This window comes from Morus notabilis, unplaced genomic scaffold (genome assembly GCF_000414095.1).
Source record: "Morus notabilis unplaced genomic scaffold, ASM41409v2 Scaffold1658, whole genome shotgun sequence".
Taxonomy (NCBI): Eukaryota; Viridiplantae; Streptophyta; class Magnoliopsida; order Rosales; family Moraceae; genus Morus; species Morus notabilis.
The window spans coordinates 90,467-115,568 of record NW_010359173.1 but is presented as its reverse complement, the minus strand read 5'-3'; the positions used below and the strand labels follow the sequence as shown (position 1 = coordinate 115,568).

The 25,102-nt window shown below is 31.2% G+C and overlaps 1 protein-coding gene across 1 annotated transcript; it reads right to left on the bottom strand.

The window, feature by feature from the left end:
- Positions 1-8,555: 8,555 nt before the first annotated feature.
- LOC112090762 lies at positions 8,556-10,031 on the bottom strand. The gene is made up of 2 exons (XM_024162817.1): positions 9,863-10,031; positions 8,556-9,685 (listed from the first exon to the last, which is right to left on the bottom strand). The coding sequence occupies exons 1-2, from the start codon at positions 10,029-10,031 to the stop codon at positions 8,556-8,558; spliced, it is 1,299 nt and encodes a 432-aa protein (XP_024018585.1).
- Positions 10,032-25,102: the final 15,071 nt, after the last annotated feature.

Here is a 25,102-nt window from a genome sequence, read left to right as displayed (position 1 = left end):
AAACGAATATACATGCCACAATCCACCTTAAATTCCTACTTAGTGCAACATCCAAAACCGTCAATTTGTTTACCACTTATAAATTAATAATCAAAAATTGCAACAAATAATTCTATGCATATTTGAGTCGAACATTTTCAAGTTGTACACGTTATTATACGTAGATAATAGTCTATTTTCCCACACTTTTATTATCTACACATTTAAAAAATTATGTTTGAGTAAACATAAACTACACCCCAACATTTTTACCACATCAGCAATTTTATGTGGCAGGATTTTTACCGTCACAGAAATTTTTTTACCCCAAATACAAGTGCCACAAATGTGTAAGTAATTCTAGTCACCTACATACATATATATATGTAGGTAGTAGTGTATTTTCTCACACTTTTAATATCCACACATTTAAAAAATTATCTGTGGGTAAAAATTATAAGTTTTACCCACACCCTCATTGTGCATCTTGATCCATTGGATAGTTTGGTTGTAGATTCTGACGTGAAGCTTTTATAAACGCCTTTTCAAGTATTCTTTTAACATTTCGTCGAAGAGAAAGAGTTCCTCTAATTTTATGAATTTTTTTTAGAACACTTTTTTCTTGAATATTGTTCAAAAGAATTTCGGAGGGCTTAGTATTCCACCAATTCTTAACCCAAGATTCCAGACTTTTATTAAATGTAAATGAGAGAGAGATCCAAGGCAAAAGTACTATAAATGCCATTTCAACAATATATATTCCGGGTACTTTGCCGCCGGTGTAATTTTTTGGCGCCAGATACTGGCGCAAAAAATGTGTAAGTAATTGTACTCACCTACACATGTGTATGAAAAATTTTAATTGCCCACATTTTTATCACCAACACATTTAAAAAATATATGCAGGTAAAAATAAGATTTACCCACATAATTTTATGTGTGGCTAAAAAATGTTTGGATAAAATCTGTCGTGATCTACTTTCTTTATTGCTCACTATTAGATAGGTTTCGTATCAAACTTCTTACATATACATCACAGTTTGTCTATGCATTATACCATCAAACTAGCTATGTATGAGACACAGAAAATGAATTACTTAAGAGATTTTAAACATCTTAAAAAGTTGCAAAGTTCATAACAATTCTTACCATGACACAACTTTTTGAAACGATTATTCCTTATTTTTCTAAACAACTATCTTGTTACATTGTCGAAAAATCATGTCTAATAGGGTCTCATATATTTTACATAAAATATTACATACAATGTCACACACAAATTGACAATAATTAGATTTAACAATTTTTACCAAGAGAATCACCTATGGTACATACAATGTCACTTTTTTTTTTTTTTTGGTAGACATACGATGTAACATAGGGTCACGTCTGCAAATTACACTCTAATAGCCAAAAGTTACCACGTTGTTTTCACATATTAAAAAAACTTTAATTTCATTTTGTAGATATTATAGAATTACCTTTGTACCCCTCGTATCAATTGAATATGTTTTTTCTTTGGTCAAAGATCAAGACCTCCTGCGAAAAGAAAAACACTGGTGAATCAACAACAAACATCGACATTATTTTTATGTATTTTATCCAACTGACATTATATGTGGGTGCCGTATCTAATCTGGCTGCCGGATTAAAGAGTAAACACACACACACACACATATATATACGCGCACATACATACGCTTTTGAAATATGATTATTTTCCATTCTTCAACTTTTAATAAGGATAAAATTCGTCCCAAACGTAATTATTACTATCGGTAGCCATTTCGATCATTGAGAAAAAAAAAATAGAATATTGGGTATGGATGACTATTCTTCAGTAAGTTGCTAAATATTATTGGTGCCTAAGTAACACTGATATATCTAAGTCTCTCTCATCATTTTTTAATGAATTATTATGTACGGGTCGACGGAGGCAGGATTTTTATTCAGTGGGGGCTTAAATTTTTATCTGAATATTTGTTTTAAGATAAATTGACTTTTGTAATTTTAGAAGGGTTATATTTAATTTAATGTAAATTTATGTAGATTCGAGTAGGAGTAAAATTAAAATTTTTAATTCTTGTGGGGACTAAATAAAATATATAAAGATTTGAGGGAGTGATTAAATAGTTTTTCTCAATTGTTGTGGGTGATATTTGTTAAAATAACAAGGATATAGGTAAATATTTTCAAGAATAAAAAATGTGAGTGGGGGCTTAAGCCCCGCACTAGTTTAAATGTGGCTCCGTCCATAGTGCCTCTTGAAGTTTTAGTTTATTCTCTATTTGCCTCTTATATTTTAAGAAGTCTCATTTTGCCTTCCAAATTTTGAATTAATTCCACTTATACTCTTTTGTATGAATTTTTGTTAAAATCATACAGAAAAAGAGATGATTAAGTCTAACCATGTAGTTTTTATCCATTTGGTTCAACATAAATTCAAACCTAAAAAACACGTGAGGGCTTTTCTCTCTTTTTTTATATGTTTTTAATAGAAATTCTAACACTAAGATTAAGTGGGAAGGATTCAAAATTTATGAGGTAAACTGAGAGTTTTTAAAGTTTACGAAATGATAATGATCCTAAAATTCAAGATAACTAGTGATAATAATCCTTTCTTAATAACAGGAAGAGCAATAATAATCTTGCAGTTGTTTAACTCACATAAATCTGTCTCTTGACTCTTTTCTTCTTTTCTATGTCGACTTGGGTTTCTTTCTTTATTTGTTAGTTGAAAATCTGTCTCCCTTTTATTTATTCTTTGGTTTGTCTTTGACTCGAGACCTTTGTCTTCCCTTCTGTGCCCCCTCTCTTTCTGTTTTAAGCAAACCAGCTGGCTTAATCATGTCGTTACTTGATTAACAAAACCTCCAAACCACAATGCAATGCAGCACTTGCGCATCAAATCTCTTTATATATTTTGACAATCTATCTTTAATGGTATAGGATAAGCATTTGCACAAATATGTGTATAGTTGCCAAATCTCATTCTGATCAGCGAACAATAATAGTTTGAAAAGAAAAGTTCTTAATTGTTGACTTATTATTTTTCTCATTGGGTGGAGCTGGCAATTTGAGTCCTGAGACGACAACACGACTCGAAATCCATACGATATTAACGGGTGAGTGGTTCTATTCACACCCCCTCTTTTACTCTTTGACACACACTTTCTAAATACACACCCCACTTAATTTTGAAGAATTAATTTTACTTTTTACACACTCTTAATATTTCAAGATTCTCCCCTAACTATTTTCACAAAATTGTTAATTCTTAAATATTTTATTTTTCTTTCCGAACCCACAAATTTATTTTAATTTTATATGTTAATATTATCATTTCTTTATTTCTCTTTTTTTTCTTTTTCTTTTTTTTGAAGTTTTGGACATGAAGTCTTTCTCATACATAAAGAAAATTTACTGCACACAAAATTGTTAATTCTTAAATATTTTATTTTTCTTTCCGGACCCACAAATTTATTTTAATTTTATATTTTAATATTATCATTTCTTTATTTCTCTTTTTTTTTCTTTTTCTTTTTTTTTTTGAAGTTTTGGACATGAAGTCTTTCTCATACATAAAGAAAATTTACTGCACATTTCTTTTAGAAAAGTAAAGGACATAAATATAAGAGTAATGACACCATAATTCTTATATCTATTGAGGTATTGATAGAAAAGACAAAACAGGAAAAAAAAAACAAAAACAAATCAAAAGCGAATGCTAAAGAGTATAAAAAGAATAGAGAAAGAGAGAGAATGAAACATAAAGAGCTCATTTAGTTCGCTGATTCAAGTTTTTAATTCGAGCTGAGATGTGATTTTATGTGAGCTTTTTATTGTAGTAAAAAAGTTAGATGTAAGTGTTTTTTAAAGCTTTTTACTGTAACAAAACTCGAATGGTGAAATAAACATGGCCAAAAAGAAGAAAAACAATGCAATGTTACAATAATAAAAGGCCAAAATGAAATGGTCGTCTTTTAAAAACAAAATAATTAGTAAAAAACTAAAATTTGAGATAATAATATGTGGGGTATGTTGAGAGAAAAAAAAAGTAATTACTTTTCTTTTATAATAAAATTTGACTATGTAATTGAGACATGATAATTGTATTTTTTTTGTCATTTATGCGAGGTCTTTCATAAGAAATTAAAATTTAAAGGGGGTGTGGAAAATAAAAAATGAGTGTGAATAGATCCATCCTTAGTGAGTTTGAGTTTACTATAAATAGATTTGAGTTATAATCGGATTGAGAGGAATAAGACGATTAATAAACTACTTGGGTTAGAGTTGATTTTCTAACACGAAAAAGCACACATGGGTCGTGTTCAAAAAGGGGCGGACTGATTAGGGTGGGAAAGTTATTATTATTATTATTGTTGTTGTTATTATTGTTATTATTGTTATTATTGTTATTATTATTATTTGTTCTTGTTCTTGTTATTATTATTATTTGTTATTGTTATTATTATTATTATTATTATTATTATTATTATTATTATTATTATTATTATTATTATTATTATTTGGTATTGTTATTATTATTATTGTTATTGTTATTGTTATTGTTATTATTATTACTATTTTTAATACAAATACTAATATTAAATGTATATTTAACATTAAAAAGTATGATATGATATGTTATTTTCATTTTTACTTCAATACATAATGCTATTTAAAATGTTAATCTACATTTTTTTTTATAATCATTAACTTTGAAAGAAAAGTGAACATTTATTTTTAAAATACTTAGTAAATGTAAAAGTTGTAATGATTACATGAAAAAATAAATATTTCAACAAATAAAAATCAAATACTAAGGGCTTGTTCTTTTGAGTGAAAAACTCAAAAAAATGCAACTCGAGTTACAACTTTATTCGAGTTCATGTTCTTTTAAGTTTAAACTCGAGTTTAGGACTAAAACTCGAGTTCAAGTTTCCCCTTCAACTCGAATTCAGAAACTCAAACTCAAATTAATGAACAATATTTTTTTTATTCTTAAAAATGCTATAACTTTTTCGTTTTAATTCTGATTTAGATGATTTTGGGTGTGTTCGGGTGTCCAAAAAACTCAAAAAAATCAACTCGAGTTTCAACTTTATTCAAGTTTATGTTCTTTTAAGTTTGAACTCGAATTTGAACTCGAGTTTGAACTCGAGTTTGTGACTAAAACTCGAGTTCTAGTGTCCCCTTCAACTCGAGTTCAAGTGTTCCCTTCAACTCAAGTTCAGAAACGTGAACTCAAATTAATGAACAGTATTTTTTTTATTTTTAAAAATGTTATAAATTTTTCGTTTTAATTCTGATTGAGATGATTTTTTTTCTATGCGTTGACAACGAAAAGACGAATAAAACCCCACCCATATACCCTATTAAAATTTTTCATCACCATTGAGTTTTTATTAAAATACTATCTAAATACAAATTTAAGTTTTGACTCACTCAAACACAAACTCAAAAAAAGATTCTTATCTCAAACCATAACTCAAATGTACACAACCAAACACAAACTCAAATTACAACTTCAACTCAAGTTATAACTCAAATTCAACTCAAAAACTACACTTAAGTCACACTCTAAAAGAACAGGCCCTTTTTTTTCTATGCGTTGACAACGAAAAGACAAATAAAACCCGACCCATGTACCATATTAAAATTTTTCATCAGCATTGAGTTTTTATTAAAATGCTATGTAAATACAAATTCAAGTTTTGACTTACTCAAACATAAACTCAAAAAGATTCTTATCTCAAACCATAACTCAAATGTACACAACCAAACACAAACTCAAGTTACAAGTTCAACTCAAGTTATAACTCAAATTCAACTCAAGAATTATACCTAAGTTAAACTCTAAGGGCTTGTTCTTTTGGAGTTTAACTTGAGTATAATTCTTGAGTTGAATTTGAGTTATAACTTGAGTTGAACTTGTAACTTGAGTTTGTATTTGGTTGTGTACATTTGAGTTATGGTTTGAGATAAGAATCTTTTTGAGTTTGTGTTTGAGTGAGTCAAAACTTGAATTTGTATTTAGATAGTATTTTAATAAAAACTCAATGCTGATGAAAAATTTTAATATGGTACATGGGTCGGGTTTTATTTGTCTTTTCGTTGTCAACGCATAGAAAAAAAATCATCTCAATTAGAATTAAAACAAAAAAGTTATAGCATTTTTAAGAATAGAAAAAATATTGTTCATTAATTTGCGTTTGAGTTTCTGAACTCGAGTTGAAGGGGAAACTTGAACTCGAGTTTTAGTTCTAAACTCGAGTTTGAACTCGAGTTTAAATTCGAGTTTAAACTTAAAAGAACATGAACTCGAATAAAGTTGTAACTCGAGTTGTATTTTTTTAAGTTTTTCACTCAAAAGAACAATCCCTAAAAGAACAAGCCCTAAATTTCTTATATGATATACTTGGTGAGAAATTTACCATAAAATATAGCATATGAAAAATTTAACACAACAAATAGTATTGTATTGGAGAGTATTTTTTACACTCAAATATTAAATTACAATTAACACATCAATTATAACATCACATTAAAAATACTTATACCACATTATACTTTTTAATACTAAATATACAATTGACATTACAATATTTATATTGGAGATGCTCCTGCATGATGTGCCGTGCAACTTGAATCCAACCACTATATTCCCTTCTATAATATTTACCCCTTCTTGGGAAACTGCACATCCCCATGCGCATCGATGTGTGTTCCACCTCCAACCTCTCATCTTTAACTTATATTTTGTTTATTTCTTTTTCTTTTAACCAGTGTTGTCTCTTATTTATTTTTTTTTAAGCATTACTTATTTGTTATTCAGTGACTACTTGCGGTAAGATACATTATATTAGTTATGATATTAATGTATATTTTGTTTACTGCAACTCAACGGGGGAGCTGTTAGACCACAGTCCGGCTCCCATTTTGTTTTTTCTTTTAATTTTATACCTGAAATCAAGTGAAATTTCATTTCATATGTGAAATTTAATGAAATCTCGTCTCATTAAAATTCTTAAATTCTTTATTTATCTCATCTTATAATATATGAAATGTCTTACTTTTTGTTAATAAGTGTTAGTACCGGTTTTAGTCTTTTAATAATTTATAAGACAATATAAATAATGTAGAGACATAAAATAAAAGAACACGAGAGAAATAATATCGCGGTTCGGTAACACCCTACTCCGCGGGGCCACGCTCAGATGATGAACAATCCACTAAGAACTCTTTTACAATTCAATTGGACTTAATCTACCCGAGATTCCCTCTCTAACAAGACGCCTATGAACTTGCAATTTCCCAATGGACTTGAACAACGAGATCCCGTCGACTTTTTAACATTGGAATCCCTCCAACAAAGTTTTTCTCCCGAAAAACACTCAAATCATCTCACTCAATATAAGTGCTCACCCATGTCTCACAACCTAGTAAAAACTCATCAAGAGGCGTACCAAGACTTAAGGAACACTTTCAATAAATAAGCAAGATGTGAATAGCTTGACACATCTTCAATTAATTCGCTGAACCACATCTGTTGCAGATCCTGTTGCAACAACACTGCAACATAGCTGTTACGGCCAACTTTCTCAAAACCAGACAAATCAATCTTCTTTAATTCTGAAATCTTCCCAAAATTGATAAACGAACCTGGACACGTTCTTAGGCAATATAGGAAGATCATCCAGCTATGAAATCTCAATCAAGAATCAATCAAATCAATTTTCCATCTTTGAATCAATGGTTGACTTAAAAAATAGAAACTAAAACAAGTTTCTGGATTTTTTGAAACTTGCCAAAAGAAACTTGTCAGCTACATAGATATTTCCAAATGCAATCATCCTAGCAAAACATTTCTAAAATAATGCCAATCAAATCCGATTACAATCAATACACAAATTGGGAAATAAATCCCAACAATCTCCCCCTTTGACATTGTTTTGGCAAAACTAATAATAGCAACTAAAACACAATACTTTTGCACAAATCAAGTTTCCAGACTACTTACTCCCCCTTTTTGACAAAAATAAGCCAAAAATTTTAGAAAATGAGCAACACCTTCCTGCAAATCGCTCCCCCTGAATCCTCCACGAGTCATACTCCCCCTGAATATGGTATTCTCCGATGCATATTACTTTTATCACCTATCAAAAGCTTGAAGTGACCATTACCACAATACTCAGATTTATTAGTACATGCTCTAAAAGAAGTATAAGCCCCAAGACACCTTAAATCAGATTTCCTTACCCACACACGTCTAGGAAATTTATTTTGCACATCAATCTTTGCTTTAGGTGTCCTTCTTGTGAATGCGGAATTTGATGGATTAATAATCATACCTCTTTTTAAAGCATTCAAGTATTTGTAACATCTAGGTCTAATGTGGCCAGGCAAACTACAACAGTGACAAATAGGAACGAACCTATTTGTTGCTTGCCTTGTTACAACAAACTTCTTGTCTAATCTTACCCGAGATTTCTTAAAAGACTGCATCATAGTACCGGTGGCTCCTTTCATAAAGACAGTCTTCCCAGAATTTCTTGGAGCCAAGGCCTGAATGATCACCACAAGTTTTTTTGTTGTGAGAGTAAGTGATCCAATTTTGATGTGCCCGAGTTTAGCATCCTTAAATTCTTCTGGGTCTGCTCCAATTCGAGTCTAGTCTCAGCAAGCTTTCCTTGATGCTTTGTTGCCAAGATTTCATAATTTGTTGCAGCCTTCTTCAACTCATCTCTTTCCTTTGTTAAGACACCAACTTCATCTTCAAGTGATTTGTTTCGTTTGCAAACAACAAGCCATTTGCTGTACATCTTCTTATAAGCCTCCTGAATCTTCCCAAGGCTTAGGTCATCATCGTCACTGTCATCTTCAGTTTCATCCCCGAAATCTGTATCATCAACAATTCTACCAGAGGTTGTTGCAGACACTGTTGCAACAGACTCTGTAACAACATTATCAGTGAAAAATAAATTTTTATCCGAGAATTCATTTGTTACAGTGAAAGCCACATAATTGCTGGTGTGATCATCTGCATCCTCTTGATTTTCGTCTGAATCATCACTCCATGACGCCGTGGCAGCCTTATTTTTCTTCTTGAGAGTGTTTGCACACTTCGCTTGAACATGTCCAAATCCTTCACATTCTCGGCATTGTATTCCCTCTTTTCTTTTCTTATCTTCAAACCGTTGAGAATTAAAATTCTTCTTTTGAGAATTTTTGTTCTTTGAATTCTCTCCAAATCTCCCTTTCTTGTTGAACTTTCTCAGCATTTCATTGAATTTTTTGGTGAGAAAAGTAAGAGACTCACTCAAGTCCTCATCTTCGTCGGTCTCATCTTTGGTGGACATCTCATCATAATCTGCATTAAGAGCAATGCCTCTACTTTTCTTTTTAGCTTTAAAGTTCATCTCAAAGGTTTGAAGATTACCTATGAGTTCATCAAGTCTCATCTTCTCCACGTTTTTTGCTTCTTCGATGGCTGTCACTTTGTAAGCAAAACGTGCCGGAAGTGATCTCAAGGTCTTCTTCACCAATTTGGCGTCAGTATATTTTTCTCCAAGGGCAAAGGCTTCGTTGGCAATATCACAAAGCTTTGAGTTGAAATCAGCAATGCACTCATCCTCCTCCATTCGTAAACGTTCAAAGCGAGTTGTGAGCATTTGAAGCTTTGAAGCCTTTACAGTATCCGTGCCTTCATGTGCAGTTTGAAGAATGTCCCAAGCTTCTTTTGCGGTTTCACACGTGGAAATCAATTTAAATTGATTAACATCCACAGCATTGAAAATGGCATTTAAAGCTTTTGAATTACTGTTTGCAAGCTTGTCCTCATCGTTGGACTATTTCTCTTCTGGCTTAGGGACGAAATTGCCTTTATCATCTTTAGTTGTTGGATGAGTCCATCCGGTTAAGATAGATCGCCATGTCTTCTCGTCAATAGCTTTAATAAAAGCTTTCATGCGAGCCTTCCAATAGGGGTAATTGACACCTTCCAGAAGTGGTGGTTTGTTCACAAATCTTCCTTCTCTCAAGACATCCATTCCTACAAAATCAACCAGTACACTAGGACCTCACCGAAAAACACGTCAGTGACCCGCTCTGATACCAACTGTTAGTACCGGTTTTAGTCTTTTAATAATTTATAAGACAATATGAATAATGTAGAGACATAAAATAAAAGAACACGAGAGAAATGGTATCGCGGTTCGGTAACACCCTACTCTGCGGGGCCACGCTTAGATGATGAACAATCCACTAAGAACTCTTTTACAATTCAATTGGACTTAATCTACCCGAGACTCCCTCTCTAAGAAGACGCCTATGAACTTGCAATTTCCCAATGGACTTGAACAACGAGATCCCCTCGACTTTTTAACATTGGAATCCCTCCAACAAAGTTTTTCTCCCGAAAAACACTCAAATCATCTCACTCAATATAAGTGCTCACCCCTGTCTCACAACCCAGTAAAAACTCATCAAGAGGCGTACCAAGACTTAAGGAACACTTTTAATAAATAAGCAAGCTGTGAATAGCTTGACACATCTTCAATTAATTCGCTGAACCACATCTGTTGCAGATCCTGCTGCAACAACACTGCAACATAGCTGTTATGGCCAACTTTCTCAAAACCAGACGAATCAATCTTCTTTAATTCTGAAATCTTTCTAAAATTGATAAACGAACCTGGACACATTCTTAGGCAACATAGGAAGATCATCCAGCTATGAAATCTCAATCAAGAATCAATCAAATCAATTTTCCATCTTTGAATAAATGGTTGACTTAGAAAAATAGAAACTAAAACAAGTTTCTGGATTTTTTAAAACTTGCCAAAAGAAACTTGCCAGCTACATAGATATTTTCAAATGCAATCATCCCAGCAAAACATTTCTAAAATAATGCCAATCAAATCCGATTACAATCAATACACAAATTGGGAAACAAATCCCAACAATAAGATACAAGTTTATTTCTCACAATTTCACTATATCAAGAAGAAATAAAACCGCTAGAATTTATATCTTGAATCACACAATATTCATACATTCAACTAGTTAAGCTAGCCTCAAGTGGCAAATATGTCACTATCTTATAAGTAAAATTTAGGCTCCGTTTATTTCACTGATTCAACTTTAGAATTCGAGTTTTGCTACCGTAAAAAGCTCTTAGAAACAGTCACATCTAACTTTTTTACTACAGTAAAAAACTCTCATACAAGGTCGCATCTCAACTGAAATTAAAAACTCGAATCAGCGAACTCGCCCTTAATGAAAATTTCAATATACTCTAAACCACCTAACTAATTTTTTTGACTCCGCCATTTTGTAACTTGTATAATTTAGTAGTATATATTCCGATCGACCTGCATAGCTAGTTACTATAAATATAAATATATGTGTGTGTATATATCATATATGCAGATATATATAGATATGTCTTTCGCCTCTCGCTTATCAAGCACAGCATCAGTATATATTGTCGTCTAGACTCAAATCCCTTGGAAGCTCACCAGATTAAGATGTGGGATTTCCTTGATCTATGCCACGCTAGTATCCTTGTTAATATAATATGGTATTGGGTTCATACTTGGCAGAATCCCAAGTGCAATGGAAAGCTACCGCCTGGTTCAATGGGCTTACCTATTATCGGAGAGACCATGGAATTCTTTACTCCTCATTCGTCGTATGATATCCCACCATTCATCAAAAAGATAATAGCAAGGTATGTTCTTGTATTTTTGTATTATAATTAATGTACATATGCATGTAGTTAAGTGTGTGTATATGCAGTGGTGGAGTTTAAGAATTTTTTTCTTTTAGGGGTACAATAAGATAATAAAATTTTTATAAATTTAGTCGTATTGATTTAATTAATATATACAATACGATTTGTTTTGAATGGGTAAATAGAATTCAATTATATTCATCTTAATTCTAATTTCGTTTTTTTTTTTTTCACTCGTCTTGATGTTTACTATTCCATTCATTTAAAAAGAGGTAAAAAATAAAAAATAATAATAAACAGAAAGAAGTATTTATATATAATCATATATTCGACCTAGTTTCCACTTTTAATTTCTGTATAGATATATTTTTTTTTCCTGAAAATACCTCCTAGATATATGTTGTTCATAATTTATGAACAAGTAATAACAGTATACTGCAAATGTATAAATAACTCTTTTTCCGGGCTAAATATATATATAGATTTATATTTATATTCATATTTACATTTATATATGCATGTATGAATATGCATGTTTGTGTATTACGCTGTACATATATGGATCAATGTTTCGAACTAATCTAGTTGGCCGGCAGATAGTTGTATCAACAGATCCTGAAATCAACCACTACATCTTTCAGCAAGAAGGGAAGTCTTTCGTCCTTTGTTATACAGAGAGTTTTATGGAAATTTCTGGAAAAGATAGCTTTTTGGGGCATCATGGAATGATTCATAAGTATCTTAAGAACCAGGTTTTAGGACTTGTTAACCCGGAAAATTTGTAGGAAAAGATGTTGTCTGAAATGGATAAAGCGACTAGGATGCATCTGCCTTCATGGGCTAGTCAAGGCATTGTAGATATGAAAGAAGTAGCCTCTAATGTAAGTCATTCTTTACTTTGGCTTATGTATAATAATTAACCTATCTTTTGTCTGTGTTTGTGTGTAAGTTTTATCATCAGAAATCTAAGTTAAATACTAATTTCCTGTACAGTCATGAATATTATATATGTATATATGTAGAATATTATGTAGATATATATATATATATATATATATATAAATTGCCATAGGATAAACAGTGTTTAGATCAAGATGAGATTCATTTTAGTTTTCATAAGCTGGCCGGATACCTTTTGTTTCTATGTATTAGTTGTAAAGAGGAGTCTGAAGATGATCAGAATAATGAATTATATCTTCTTTGGTTTTAGCAACTATAGATTAACGAAACATGTCTGTGCTAATGTAAGCATATATATTTAACATATATAGTTTTCTTTAGGGAAAACCTCATTTTGGTACCCTAATGTTATATCAAAATATGTGGTTGGTACGTTGTATTTTTTATAATATCAAGCAGATACCTTGACTTTATAAAAATTATTATTTTTTAATACCTTAAGGCGGTTTTTTAGAACACGAAAAGATAAAATTACCCTTATTTATAAATATTTGTATGTTGATGCGAAAAATTGTTTGAAAAGAGTTTTTGTTAAACTTGGGTGTTTGATTGCAAGGATAAGTTCTTTTAAATCTTTTTTTTTTCTTAATTTAAAATTTGGATGAATAAAGAGATATTTATTAATTAAGACGAGTTTATCTTTTCGTGTCCTAAAAAAAAATACACCGAGATACTAAAAGAATATATTTTAAAAGGTCAATATACTAGCTTAATATTTATTAAAATCACAAGATATTCGATATAACAAAATGAAATTTTGCTTTTTCTATATAAGTTGAGACCTCGAATTTCGAAACCTTTTGTTACTTAAAAAGAAATTATATGATACGTGCAACTCTAGGAAATAAAACTTGTAGATGTTGATTCATAATAGATATTTTTAAGGTGAAAGTTATTAAAGAAAGGCATGTTATTCGAATTTGATGAATTTCCTTGCTTCCATTTCTGACTCGATAAATATTATATGTAACATCCTTTTATTTGGCATGCAGCTGCTATTCGAATACTTTGCTAAGAAGCTTATCAGTTACGATGAAACAAAGACTTCAAAGAAACTTAAGGAGAACTACAATGATGCTTTTCTGGACGGGCTTATTTCGTTTCCCTTGCACATCCCAGGAACTGCTTATCATGCATGTTTACAAGTATAAAAAACGTTTTCATCAATAAATTATCTTAGTGCTTATGTCTATCATATATAGTGAATTTTGAACTCAGATTCCTTATCCAATTTTAATACTTCAGATGTAGTCTAACTAACATTATGCTACATCATTTAAGAATTTTAATATGCTCTTAACGTGGCTCTTACGTGTTTTTACGTGTGTCCATTAAATGGGATGAAATTATGTGGTTGGTTAGACTCATTTCAAACACCAAAAATTTGATACCGTTAATTTTGAACAACAACGTAAAATTTATATGCATTAATTGAAATTAGGGTCAGAAGAATGCCATAAAGGTGATCAGAGATATCTTTGAAAAGCGGAAAGCATCAGATGCGAATCAAGGCGATTACTTGGATCATTTGCTGGAGGAGTTGAAGAAAGAAAAAACAATTTTGAATGAGAAAATGGCTATAGACTTGCTCTTTTTACTTCTCTTTGCCGCTTATGAGTCCACGTCAACCGCATTACATTAGCAGTGAAGTTTATTTCTGATCATCCCGAAGTGCTGGCTGAATTAACGGTTTGTATTTTCTTCAATCTTTTCGTAATTAACAGATTATTCTTCTTCATTAGAAAATTCAGCAGTATTTTATCTATGATAAAAGGGTGTGTATTAATTGAATATTTTCCAGAAAGAGCATGAGGAAATTATAAACAAGCGTGACAAGAAGGACGTTGAGATTACATGGCAAGAATATAAATCCATGACTTTTACACACATGGTGAGTATAGGATCCTTGGTTATTTATGAATATTATTGGCTTTAAGCTCTTCCTATATTATTAATTATGGGTAGTGTATTTCCTTTTCTTAATCAATGTGTTCCTCCCTTTGTAATCATGCAGGTTATTAACGAAACAGTCAGGCTTGCTAATATTGTGCCAGCGGTTTTCAGAAGAGCTGCGAAAGATGTTGAGGTGAAAGGCAAGTTCCTTTATATAAACTTATATTTTATTCTTAATTATTAAGTACTAGAATAATTATTTTTTTTTTTTTTTTGACGTAAAGTACTAGAAGATCCCATTACGTGCATTCACTGAATTTTGAGGACAATTTGCATATGGGGTCTATGACACGACACCCCTTTTCTAGTTTTCACACTTCCCTTTTCAAAATTATTAAAATATTCATTAATAAAATTACTTTTAAGGACAACATTACTTTTAAAAAAATACTCATTACACACCCTACCATTAATGTTTGACAAAACTATTCAATCACACCCCATTATTAAAAAAGATACTCATTACACACCCTACCATTAATGTTTGACAAAACTATTCAATCACACCCCATTATTAAAAAAGATACTCATTACACACCCAACTATTTATGGTATTTCCTTTAGGATATCATAAAAAGTATTACGCTTTATTTTGAGGTCTTGAGATTTTGAATCACTTGTTAATGTTTGACAAAACTAATTCTTATGATCTTATTTTATAAGGCTTTTTTCCATGTAAACAAATTGTGACTACCTTCAAAATAAGAACAAATGATCAAATTTTCTGTATAATTTATTTAGTCATATTATAAAAGTGCAAGACCAACAAGTAAAAAAAAAAATCATCCTTTTAAAACAACTTCTCCTAAATAAATAAATAAATAAAAGGAGAGCAAGAAAATTGATCATTAACGATGATTAGCATGTATAATTCTTATAGGAAAATGTTGCACATTTTTTTCCAAAAAAAAGGGAAAAAATTTGAAAGTTTTGAATTTTGTTAAATAAAAATAATTTGATTTAGTTGTATGGACTTTTAAAATTTTAAGAGGGGGGTAACAAGTAGAATGAGGGGTGGCTCAAAAATATGTGTAAAAGTACAATGTTTGGTGATTTAATTGCAAAGACTTTTTTAATATTTTAAGAGAGATGTAACAAGTAGAAAGGAGATGGTTTAAAAATATGGTGTGAAAAGTAGAATGAGGAGTGTCAATAGATGCCGTACCCTTTGCATATATATTAAGTAAAATTTATAAACATGAGCGAACTAATTTTTTTCTTCTTCTTATAAATGCAATGGAAAAAAATGAAAGCTGTCCCAACAATAAATATTCTTCAAATTTGACTGAAATTTTATGATACTTCAAATTGTGTCCAATCAATCAAATAATTAAAAAATTATTTAGAAAATTTAAAATACTTGTTAATTAACTGATTGTTATGCTTTAAGTCAAAGTGTGATAAATAACATGACACGCTAGGGACACCAAAAAATGTAACAGGTAATCTAATTCCTTTGCATGTGTATATACATGTCTTTGTACATATCTATATATGCACCGAAGTTCTTAATCCTTTTTTCCATTTTTTCCTTTATTTACTTTGAACTTTTTTCACATTTTTCATTGTTACAACCACGCCACTAGCATAAAATTAATAAAGTTAATTTTAAATTTGACCTTGAAAGAATAGTGGTGGTCTAAGTTTACTCTTCATTAATTAAAATCCCACAAAACTTCCGCGCGAGCTTAAAACAAGTTGCAAACCTTATTACTTTCATCATTGATGCATGAAATTTTAATGTTTATGATCACATGCCTACGTAGTAAAGGCTTATAAAGTAAAATTAAACAAAATAATCTCTACAATTGCAAAAACAAAAAAAATAATAATAATAATAAATAGAATTCACAAATTTTATCTCGTTGTCCTTTGCTTGCAACTCCCTAATTGCCACCACCTCTTATATTTTCCTTTTCCAACTAGCTAGTCTTGTGACCCGAACAGGCGCACATGATTAAAAGAGTTCAACAATTGACGTTTGATTGAGAGAAATATTAAAGTTGCAATTTATGAAAAGCTCTGACAAGAGTTTTGTATTATTTTAAATTATAAAGAAAAAAGTAAGACAACAGTCTTTAGGCCAAATTTAAAATTAACCTAAATTAATATATTTGTTAGCCGATTGCCAACACCAGACTTAAATTACCCAAATCTCAGAAATCAATCAACAAGAACACAAAAGATTTGTTTCACCTAGGTTCGGACAAAAACATGTCCTACGTCCCCGTTGAGCTATCCCACAGAAAGCTCTATTTCACTATTGGAGAAGAAATTACACCCTCACAGCTCCACAAAAAAAAAAAAAAAAAAAAAAAAAAAAAAAAAACTCACACCTAATTACAAAGATTGATTCCCAGAGAAGAGACCCAAGTGTTTCCCTAAAAAAAATAGTCAGTGGGAGATAAAGAACCTATTTCTACCCAGATTTTCTTGGAACCCAAACACTTCTTACACTTTCTCTCTCTATACACCGGTGGAGCTTCTCTCTCTCTACAAGTCTGTGAAAAACTGAATGAACTCCACCGAAGATACAGTCTTTTTATCTAACCACAATACAACATATGAGTATCTTTATTAACTTAGATCTAGCGGCATACTAGAGCTCCACGTGTAGAGCAAAGATCTATTCTTCAAAACAGATGTACTGTATATGCTTCCTCAAGTAAAGTGACTTGTCGTTTGGTGTATCCTTCTCCAAAAAATTATTGTCGTTTTGTGGAATTACTCTTACAATATCATTAGCTAGATTCCTCATATATGTTGTTCTAGTAGAAATCATAAATTTAAAGAGAGCCTGAAAGAAACATGTACGTTGCAGGATATACAATTCCAAAAGATTGGCTGGTTATGATTGTTCCGTCAGTAGTTCATTTAAATCCCGATTACTACGATAAGCCATCTGCATTTAACCCACGGCGATGCAAGGTAAACCATTATTTAGCATTCACTTATTTGCTAAGAATCCCCTTAAAAAATTAGTTCCTGATTTTCCCCCTTTTATTTTGTTCCCGCCACACAAAAAAAAAAAAAAAGGGAAAGAAATTGCATGTAGGATCGAAGACATTCATGGCCTTTGGCGGTGGTATAAGAGTTTGTGTGGGAGCTGACTTTGCAAAGCTTCAAGTGGCCATCATTCTTCATTATTTGGTTTCAAATTACAAGTAAGATCAATTTTCCTTTACATAATTTTTTATTGAATTTATATTATAAACTTCTCTTAGCTAGAGAAGGGGAAAAAAAAACCGCACGCATTTGAAGTACTACTAGTATTATCAATACATATATCCTTATGGTTCGAAATTGTTAGGTGGACAATAATCAAAGGAGGAGACGTCATCCGAAAACCTGGTGTGATATTTCCTAATGGATTACAAATCAAAATCTCAGAAAAGCATAAGTGAGAGGCAAGTGTGATCAAGATATTATGGGAGAGATTCATAGTAATATTACTTGCCAAAATGTATGGAAATTAATTTTTTGAACTATTAGGAAGTAATATGTTGGAGCTAAATTGTACTGGAGATATGTATAGTACTATGATATTGTCTTTTTTTTTTTTTTTTAATTGTTAAATGCATGATACTGTTCTTCAGCAAAAATGCATGATATTGTTTTAGCTAGGTCAAACTGAGGCTGGGGTTTTGACTAAAATTCACAATTTCTAATTTGACTAGGTCAGTATCTAAAAAGATACTCATGTCAAAGTGGCTCGACTTGTTCATTTTTACAATGGAATAGGTATAGGCCAAGATTGGGCTTTTACTCGGCGGAGTGTTGGGGTGAAGTTAGAGGAATGTCATTTTTGGAGAATTGGTTGAGTACATCATTTAAAAATAACGTCTAATTTGCATATAAAGTTGATACGAGAGACATTAAAAATTCCGATGACCATAGGTATCCTACCATGATGGTCTCGTCTCGTGTCACACTTACCTTAGTCTCGTGCCATTATCAATATGTTACTTAACAAATTAAATGATTGTGTGCATGCATCGGTTCTCGTGCTACAGTTTTTTTTTTTCTTTTTCTTCACTAAATCACGTTGAGTATAAACAAATCTTCGTAATAAAAATAATGTTAGTCGTTCTCACGTCGCAATTACCATGATATTATGTTACTAGCAATGCGATATAACAAATTAATTGTTTACGTGTTTGTATTAACCGAATGGCCTAAATTAACTATGATAACGTCTATACATGGTTGTAATTCATGTCTGATTAATGAGAGATTAATTCAGTTTCTTCTGAATTTGTTTTTTTTTTCTGTTTTCTCTGATCTTCCTCGTCTGTAGAAACTTCCCACAACCCAGCTGTCATCACACTATACGTAGGAAGCCCACACTTCAAGACCACAGCGACTAAAACGGTTAACACCTAGCGGAACATGTTACTGTACTTAAGGTGTGTTTGATTGGAAGAATAGAAAGAAATTGAAAGGAATCAAGGTTCATTCTTATATTTAGTTAGTTTTAAGAAAAGGAATGGTCATTTAAAATGGAATGACTTTTTCATCAAATTGGTGAATCATCATTTCTTCCTCATATGAGAGGAATGCTTATTCCAAGCTCTTTTAATTTTTTTTCCATCATTACCCTTAAATATTATAATATTAAAATTTATAATATAATTAATATTATATTATAATAATTTATAATATAATGTAATTATATCTTATAACATATAATATAATATATCTTTCGAAAAGAAGTTTCAAATAAAAATGGTTGCCACCTTACCAAACATTTGAGGTCTACATCTATCGATCCATTATCTTCGACAAGAGATTTACGATAGGCACTATTCTTTTCTCTTATAAGTAGGAATTTTTTGTTTAGTTGTCAGATTAATTTTTTACAACTTTCTTCGGGGGCCTTAAGATTAATTTTTTATTATTAAATCTGATCAAAATCATATAAAATTAAAAAAGTACGCAAACTGATAATTTTTCTCATACATATCTAATAAGTGAAAGTAAAAAATTACCGATAGTTTAATTTTTTTTGAAAAACTACCCAACTTTTTAATTGTTTGATATATAATTAGAAATATTTTCGTTTTGTTTCAAAGGAGATGATAAGAAATTTAAAATAAAATAAAAAAGAGAGAAAAAGCAGCATTACAACAGTTACAATCATGTAATTATGTTCTTTTGACTAATTAGTATATGTCCGATCTAAACCAATTTGTATATATATATATGGTGGGGCATCAATTTGGTGATATTTAATACAAAGAGACAGCAACAACCCTTGAAAAAAATGAAGTCCGTAACTTGACTTGATTCTACTCGTCATGAATCTATATTAATATATATATATATATATATATATAATATTAGTTATATTAGCATGATGGGTAATTTTGTCAACATGAATATATTCATATCTCATTTCATTGCATTTGTAAAAGTAGAACCAAGTAAATGAATCATCTTTCCTTTCCATTATATTCCATTATCATTCTCATTTTCATTCCCCCACTGCAACCAAACACACCCTTAAAGTCCACATCCAGGCTTAACACTTCCTGTTTAAAAAATATACTTAAGCTATAATTTTTTATTCTGACGTTTAAAATTTAAATTTTTTTTAGAGAAAAACACTATAACAGAATCAATAATTTGAATTTGAGTATATGAAACAAACGGGGTGTATTAAAAAATTAAAGATATTCAAAACTTGTTTCTTTTTAAATTACGTTTTGTATATATTCTCGGAATATGGAATCCTCTCATAGCATTTTCTTTGTATTTTGTTGTGATAAATTCTAAATGTTTTGACTTTTTTTATGGGATCTGTTTTGAATTTTTGGGTTTCTTTGCAACAGTGTGTAAGGGGCTTAGATTAATAGATTTGGATCAAAAGCTTAGGAACTCTTATCTTATGCGTTCGCTTGAAATTGAGGGTTAGAGTTTGGGTTGTTCTGGTTCGGTCCCAAATCATTATGACCGGACTATTATTAATGGTTTTAAAAAACTCAGACTGGACCGGACCATTTATAAGATGGTACCGGACCGTATACTATTAGTAAACGATCCGGGTCAGTTAAACTGTGATTTGGACTATTAGTGTGTGTATTTTTAAAATAAAAAAATTAAAACAAAAATAATATAATATATTACATAATACATATCATTCTTTGAAGTTAGCATTCTAAAAGTTACAAACAATAAATAATATGCAGTCAAAAGTAACAGTTTGTAACTATTAACTAAGGCCTCGTTCGTTTCGCTGATTCGAGTTTAGAATTCGAGTTTTGCTACAGTAAAAAGCTCTCACAAACAATCACATCTAACTTTTTTGCTACAGTAAAAAGCTCTCACATACAATCACATCTCAACTCAAATTCTAAACTCGAATCATCGAAACGAACGAGGCCTAATAATCTTACAGTCAGCCAAAAAGTGACAACAACAACATGCAATTCAAAACAAAATAAAAAGTCCATCACTAGTAATATTACATTCATTCAAAACAAAAGGATAACAAATAACAATAACATGCAATCCAAAGTAACAATCTATAACTAATAATATTTTAGTCATCTAAAGTCTAAGGATTAATTTCAAAATTTTCACTCGAACTATGACCCTTGTAATACTTTATCCTTCTAATTTCAAAAAGTAATATCGATTCCCCTCGAACTTTGTTCCGTTAACAAGTTTTATCCTTCTGTTACAATGAGTGACGGAAATCGCAACTTGTCACTTATTTAGTGAGAATTGAAAGCGCAATTACGTTTATACCATCCTAATCAGATAATTCTCAATTTTTATTGAAAAAATTCACCATCTTCGTTCTCATTTTATTTTTTTTTTCCCTCACCTCATTCATCTATGGCAAGTTCCTACAATACAATGGGCATATTAACTCAAAAAAAAAATTTACAAGAAAACCCAACAAGATTGCATGGTAAAACAACAAACCCCGACAAAGATAATATGGTAAAACAAGTTTAGCAATTAACAAACAGATTTAGCAAGTATTCAGAAAAACGCAACAAATAAAGGAAAGAATGAGCAAACTCACTGTCAATAGAATTAAAATCGCCAATATTTCCCCATGTTGCAGCCATTGGGAGTGATTCACCACGGAAATTTACAATGAAGATTGATTTTTCCGCATTTTTTTCTTTTTGGGGGAAAAGTTCTAACCCTAACACAACCAAAAAAATCAACAAAATGGGGTTTTTTTAAACGCGTTTGAGTTTTTTTAATCACTTTTTTAATAACCTAGGGTTGTTGTAGGTTAATTTATGATAATACCCTCCTCATATGAGTCATGTACCTGATACGTGACGATTTCCGTCACTCGTTGTAACATAAGGATAAAACTTGTTAACTAAACAAAGTTCGGGGGAACATATGTTATTTTTTAAAATTCGAGGGGCAAAATGTTATAAGGGTCATAATTTGGGGAGAATTTTTAAAATTAATCCAAAGTCTAAATATAAATAACAAAGATTTTTAATTTTTTTAAATATATATCCTTAGTGATCCATCAGGAAAAAAATTACAAACTAGACTTGACTATTAAGAAAATGGTCCAATCTGAACGCCAATTTTAAACTGTTTATTAATGATGTTGACGTGGAACTGGACCGACGGTCTAAAAAATTACATGTCCGGTTCAAACTGCGGTTTGAACCAAACCGTGCACAACCCTAGTTAGAGTTTCTAATTTTTTTTTTCCGATATGAAAACATTTGACATGAATTAAATGAAAATGGAGCGATTTGATTATATGTTCTTATTCTTTCTACTTTCTTTTAAAAATAAAATAATAAAAAATAAAAAAAGTCACAATGGCTTTTAGGATCTAGACATGGAAGTTCATAAAACTCAGTTCCATAAATAATAATTTGTTATAGTGATAAACAATACAAATTTCCCACCGGACAAGCTTGCTTGGAGTAAATGGGAGGAGTGTTTCCCTTTTCTATTTAATCGTGTTTACTTACAAAACTAAACACCGTAGTTTCGGGACCGTACACAATGAAGATTCCTATTCCTATACTTACTGAACACTAAAAAATGAATTAGATGGTTGTTCATTCAACTTGTAATAAGTAAGCAAATATTTAGGGGTTGTTCTTTTAGAGTGTAATTTGAGTGTAACTTGAGTGTAATTTTTGAGTTGAATTTAAGTTATAACTTGAGTTATAACTTGAATAAAGTTGTAACTTGAATAAAGTTAAGTAAAGTTGAATAAAATTAGAACTTAAAAGAACGTGAACTTGAATAAAGTTATAACTTGAGTTTGAACTTTTTTTGAGTTTTGTTGCAAAAAAACAACCCTTATTCTTTTACCCCGTCCCCGCGATTCGTTTACCTTTTCATTACATTTCATTAGGTTTGGTGAAAATGCCTAATACTTCATTCAAATAAAAAATTCACCGAAACAACAATATTAATATATATATATATATATCCCACAAATCATTAACACCACGTTCAATTTATTAGTCTCCAACTCTAGCTTACAAATCTTAACTCTGTTGTTGTTCTCAAATATATCTACTCGAAAAGCCATTGTTTCATCTTCTTTTTGGCAAACTTTTTGCTGTGCATCTTCTTTATTTCTTGTTCAACGACTTGAAAGACCAGTTGGTCTCTTTCTCCATACTAAGAGGCTGTGTCAATCTCTAATTTTGACTTTTGGATAGGAAATCACTCTCAATGCAGTATTTTTTTTAATCCTAAATTTGACATATGGTCTACTTTGTATCAATTTTTGCAACAAATATAATTAGACATCAAGTATAGCAACTTTAACATATTATCTCTATCGGTTAATGCGATAACTTTTTTCATTTAATAGTTACAACATTATTATTTTCAAATTATTTAAAAAGTTTTACAACTTCGGAACTTTCAAAACTATAGTGATTATGACAAGAAGTATATAATATTTGAAATAATATTATACATTAGAGTACAAATAAAATAACATATCAAATAACCAATTTTTTGTTTTAAAAAAATATGTCAATTTTCATACGTTCATTACATATTATATTGACACTGTATTTATTACAATAGTGATTGTTCCATTTTCAACCAAAGGAAGAGGATAACAAAAAATAAAAATAATAATAATAATAATTTTTGGTGGGAAAAGGGATTCAACGGGTACTAATTAATTTTACCATGGTCACACTAATAATTATGTTTATTAACGAGAAGAGAATGCATAAACCACACTTGAAAATTTTTGGGGCAACGTAAGATATTGACAAAAGTTTATGAAAAATTTGTCCCCGCGAGAATAATGGCGGTCACGGTCTGTATGTGGAAGATCAAAGAAATTTATGATTTACACAAAGTTGTTGGATGCTTGATGTTGAACATATCGTCCATGAGAAATAACGCTGTGGTTCGACTCCTGTGCTCTTGCTTGACATTGTAACTAACAATATCTTCCATGACGTCACGTTAGTTTTTCTAATCTTCGGAAAGCATACAGGAGTTTGCTAGAATCGAGATATTCAGGAGGAATACCACAGGTTTTCACTGCATACTAAACTGTCACATTTTCTGCAACGCTGATTTTTTGTGTGGACTAAAATATCCCTAATTAGGTTTTTTTTTTTTTTTTTCTTTTCTCGGTCTCTCGCTCTCTTCACCAAACTCCAGTTGCTCCCTCTCAGTCTCTTCTTCTTACGTCGGCGCCGTCGCCACCATGGAGAAGACGTTGCTTCTGCCATCATCGTCACCTCACCTTCTCTTTCACTTTTTTCTCTCACAATTCCTTGTGTCCTCAGTCTTTCTTCCTCTCTCTTTCTCTCTCTCAAGCGCCACCACCCCTGACCTCGTGTCACCGTCGCCATGGAGAAGATGTACAGATCTCCTGTTATGTGCCCAGAGAACTACTATGTTTTTTTTTAGGAATTCTTGTTAGTTTGTTGATTTTAATATTATTGTTTATTTCTATTAGTTTCCAGCACATGTTTTCCTATCTTGTCGTTATTAACTGTTTCAAGTGGCCATTGTTCAGTGTGTTTATTGGCCATTTTTCCATGTTCTGCATGTTTTTCTTTTTTTTAGGTGTGTACAACTGATTGTGCACGTAGTGCTTATATTTTCATTGTATTTAAGAAAAGGAAAGATTAATGAAAGGGCACCATTGATTTTCCACAATTCAATTGCAGTAAATTACGTTAGTATCAATCTCCTTGAAAGCTTCTTCACGTCAGGGGCAATACCCCGCCGTGGCAGAGGCTGAGCGAGAGCTCGCCAACACCAAGGCCATAACAAAATGGTATCAGAGCAAGGTCCGACAACGGGGCCGCTCATCGTAACCAATCCAAACAACCGGTAGAAGATTCGTTGCAAGCAACCCAACAACAAATGTTACAGATGCAACGCGAAATGCATGAGATGTTCATCCAACTTCAAACACAGGTGGATGAATTAAGTGTAAGATGCAACAACACCGGACCTCCACATCAACAAGCCAATTTTCAGCAA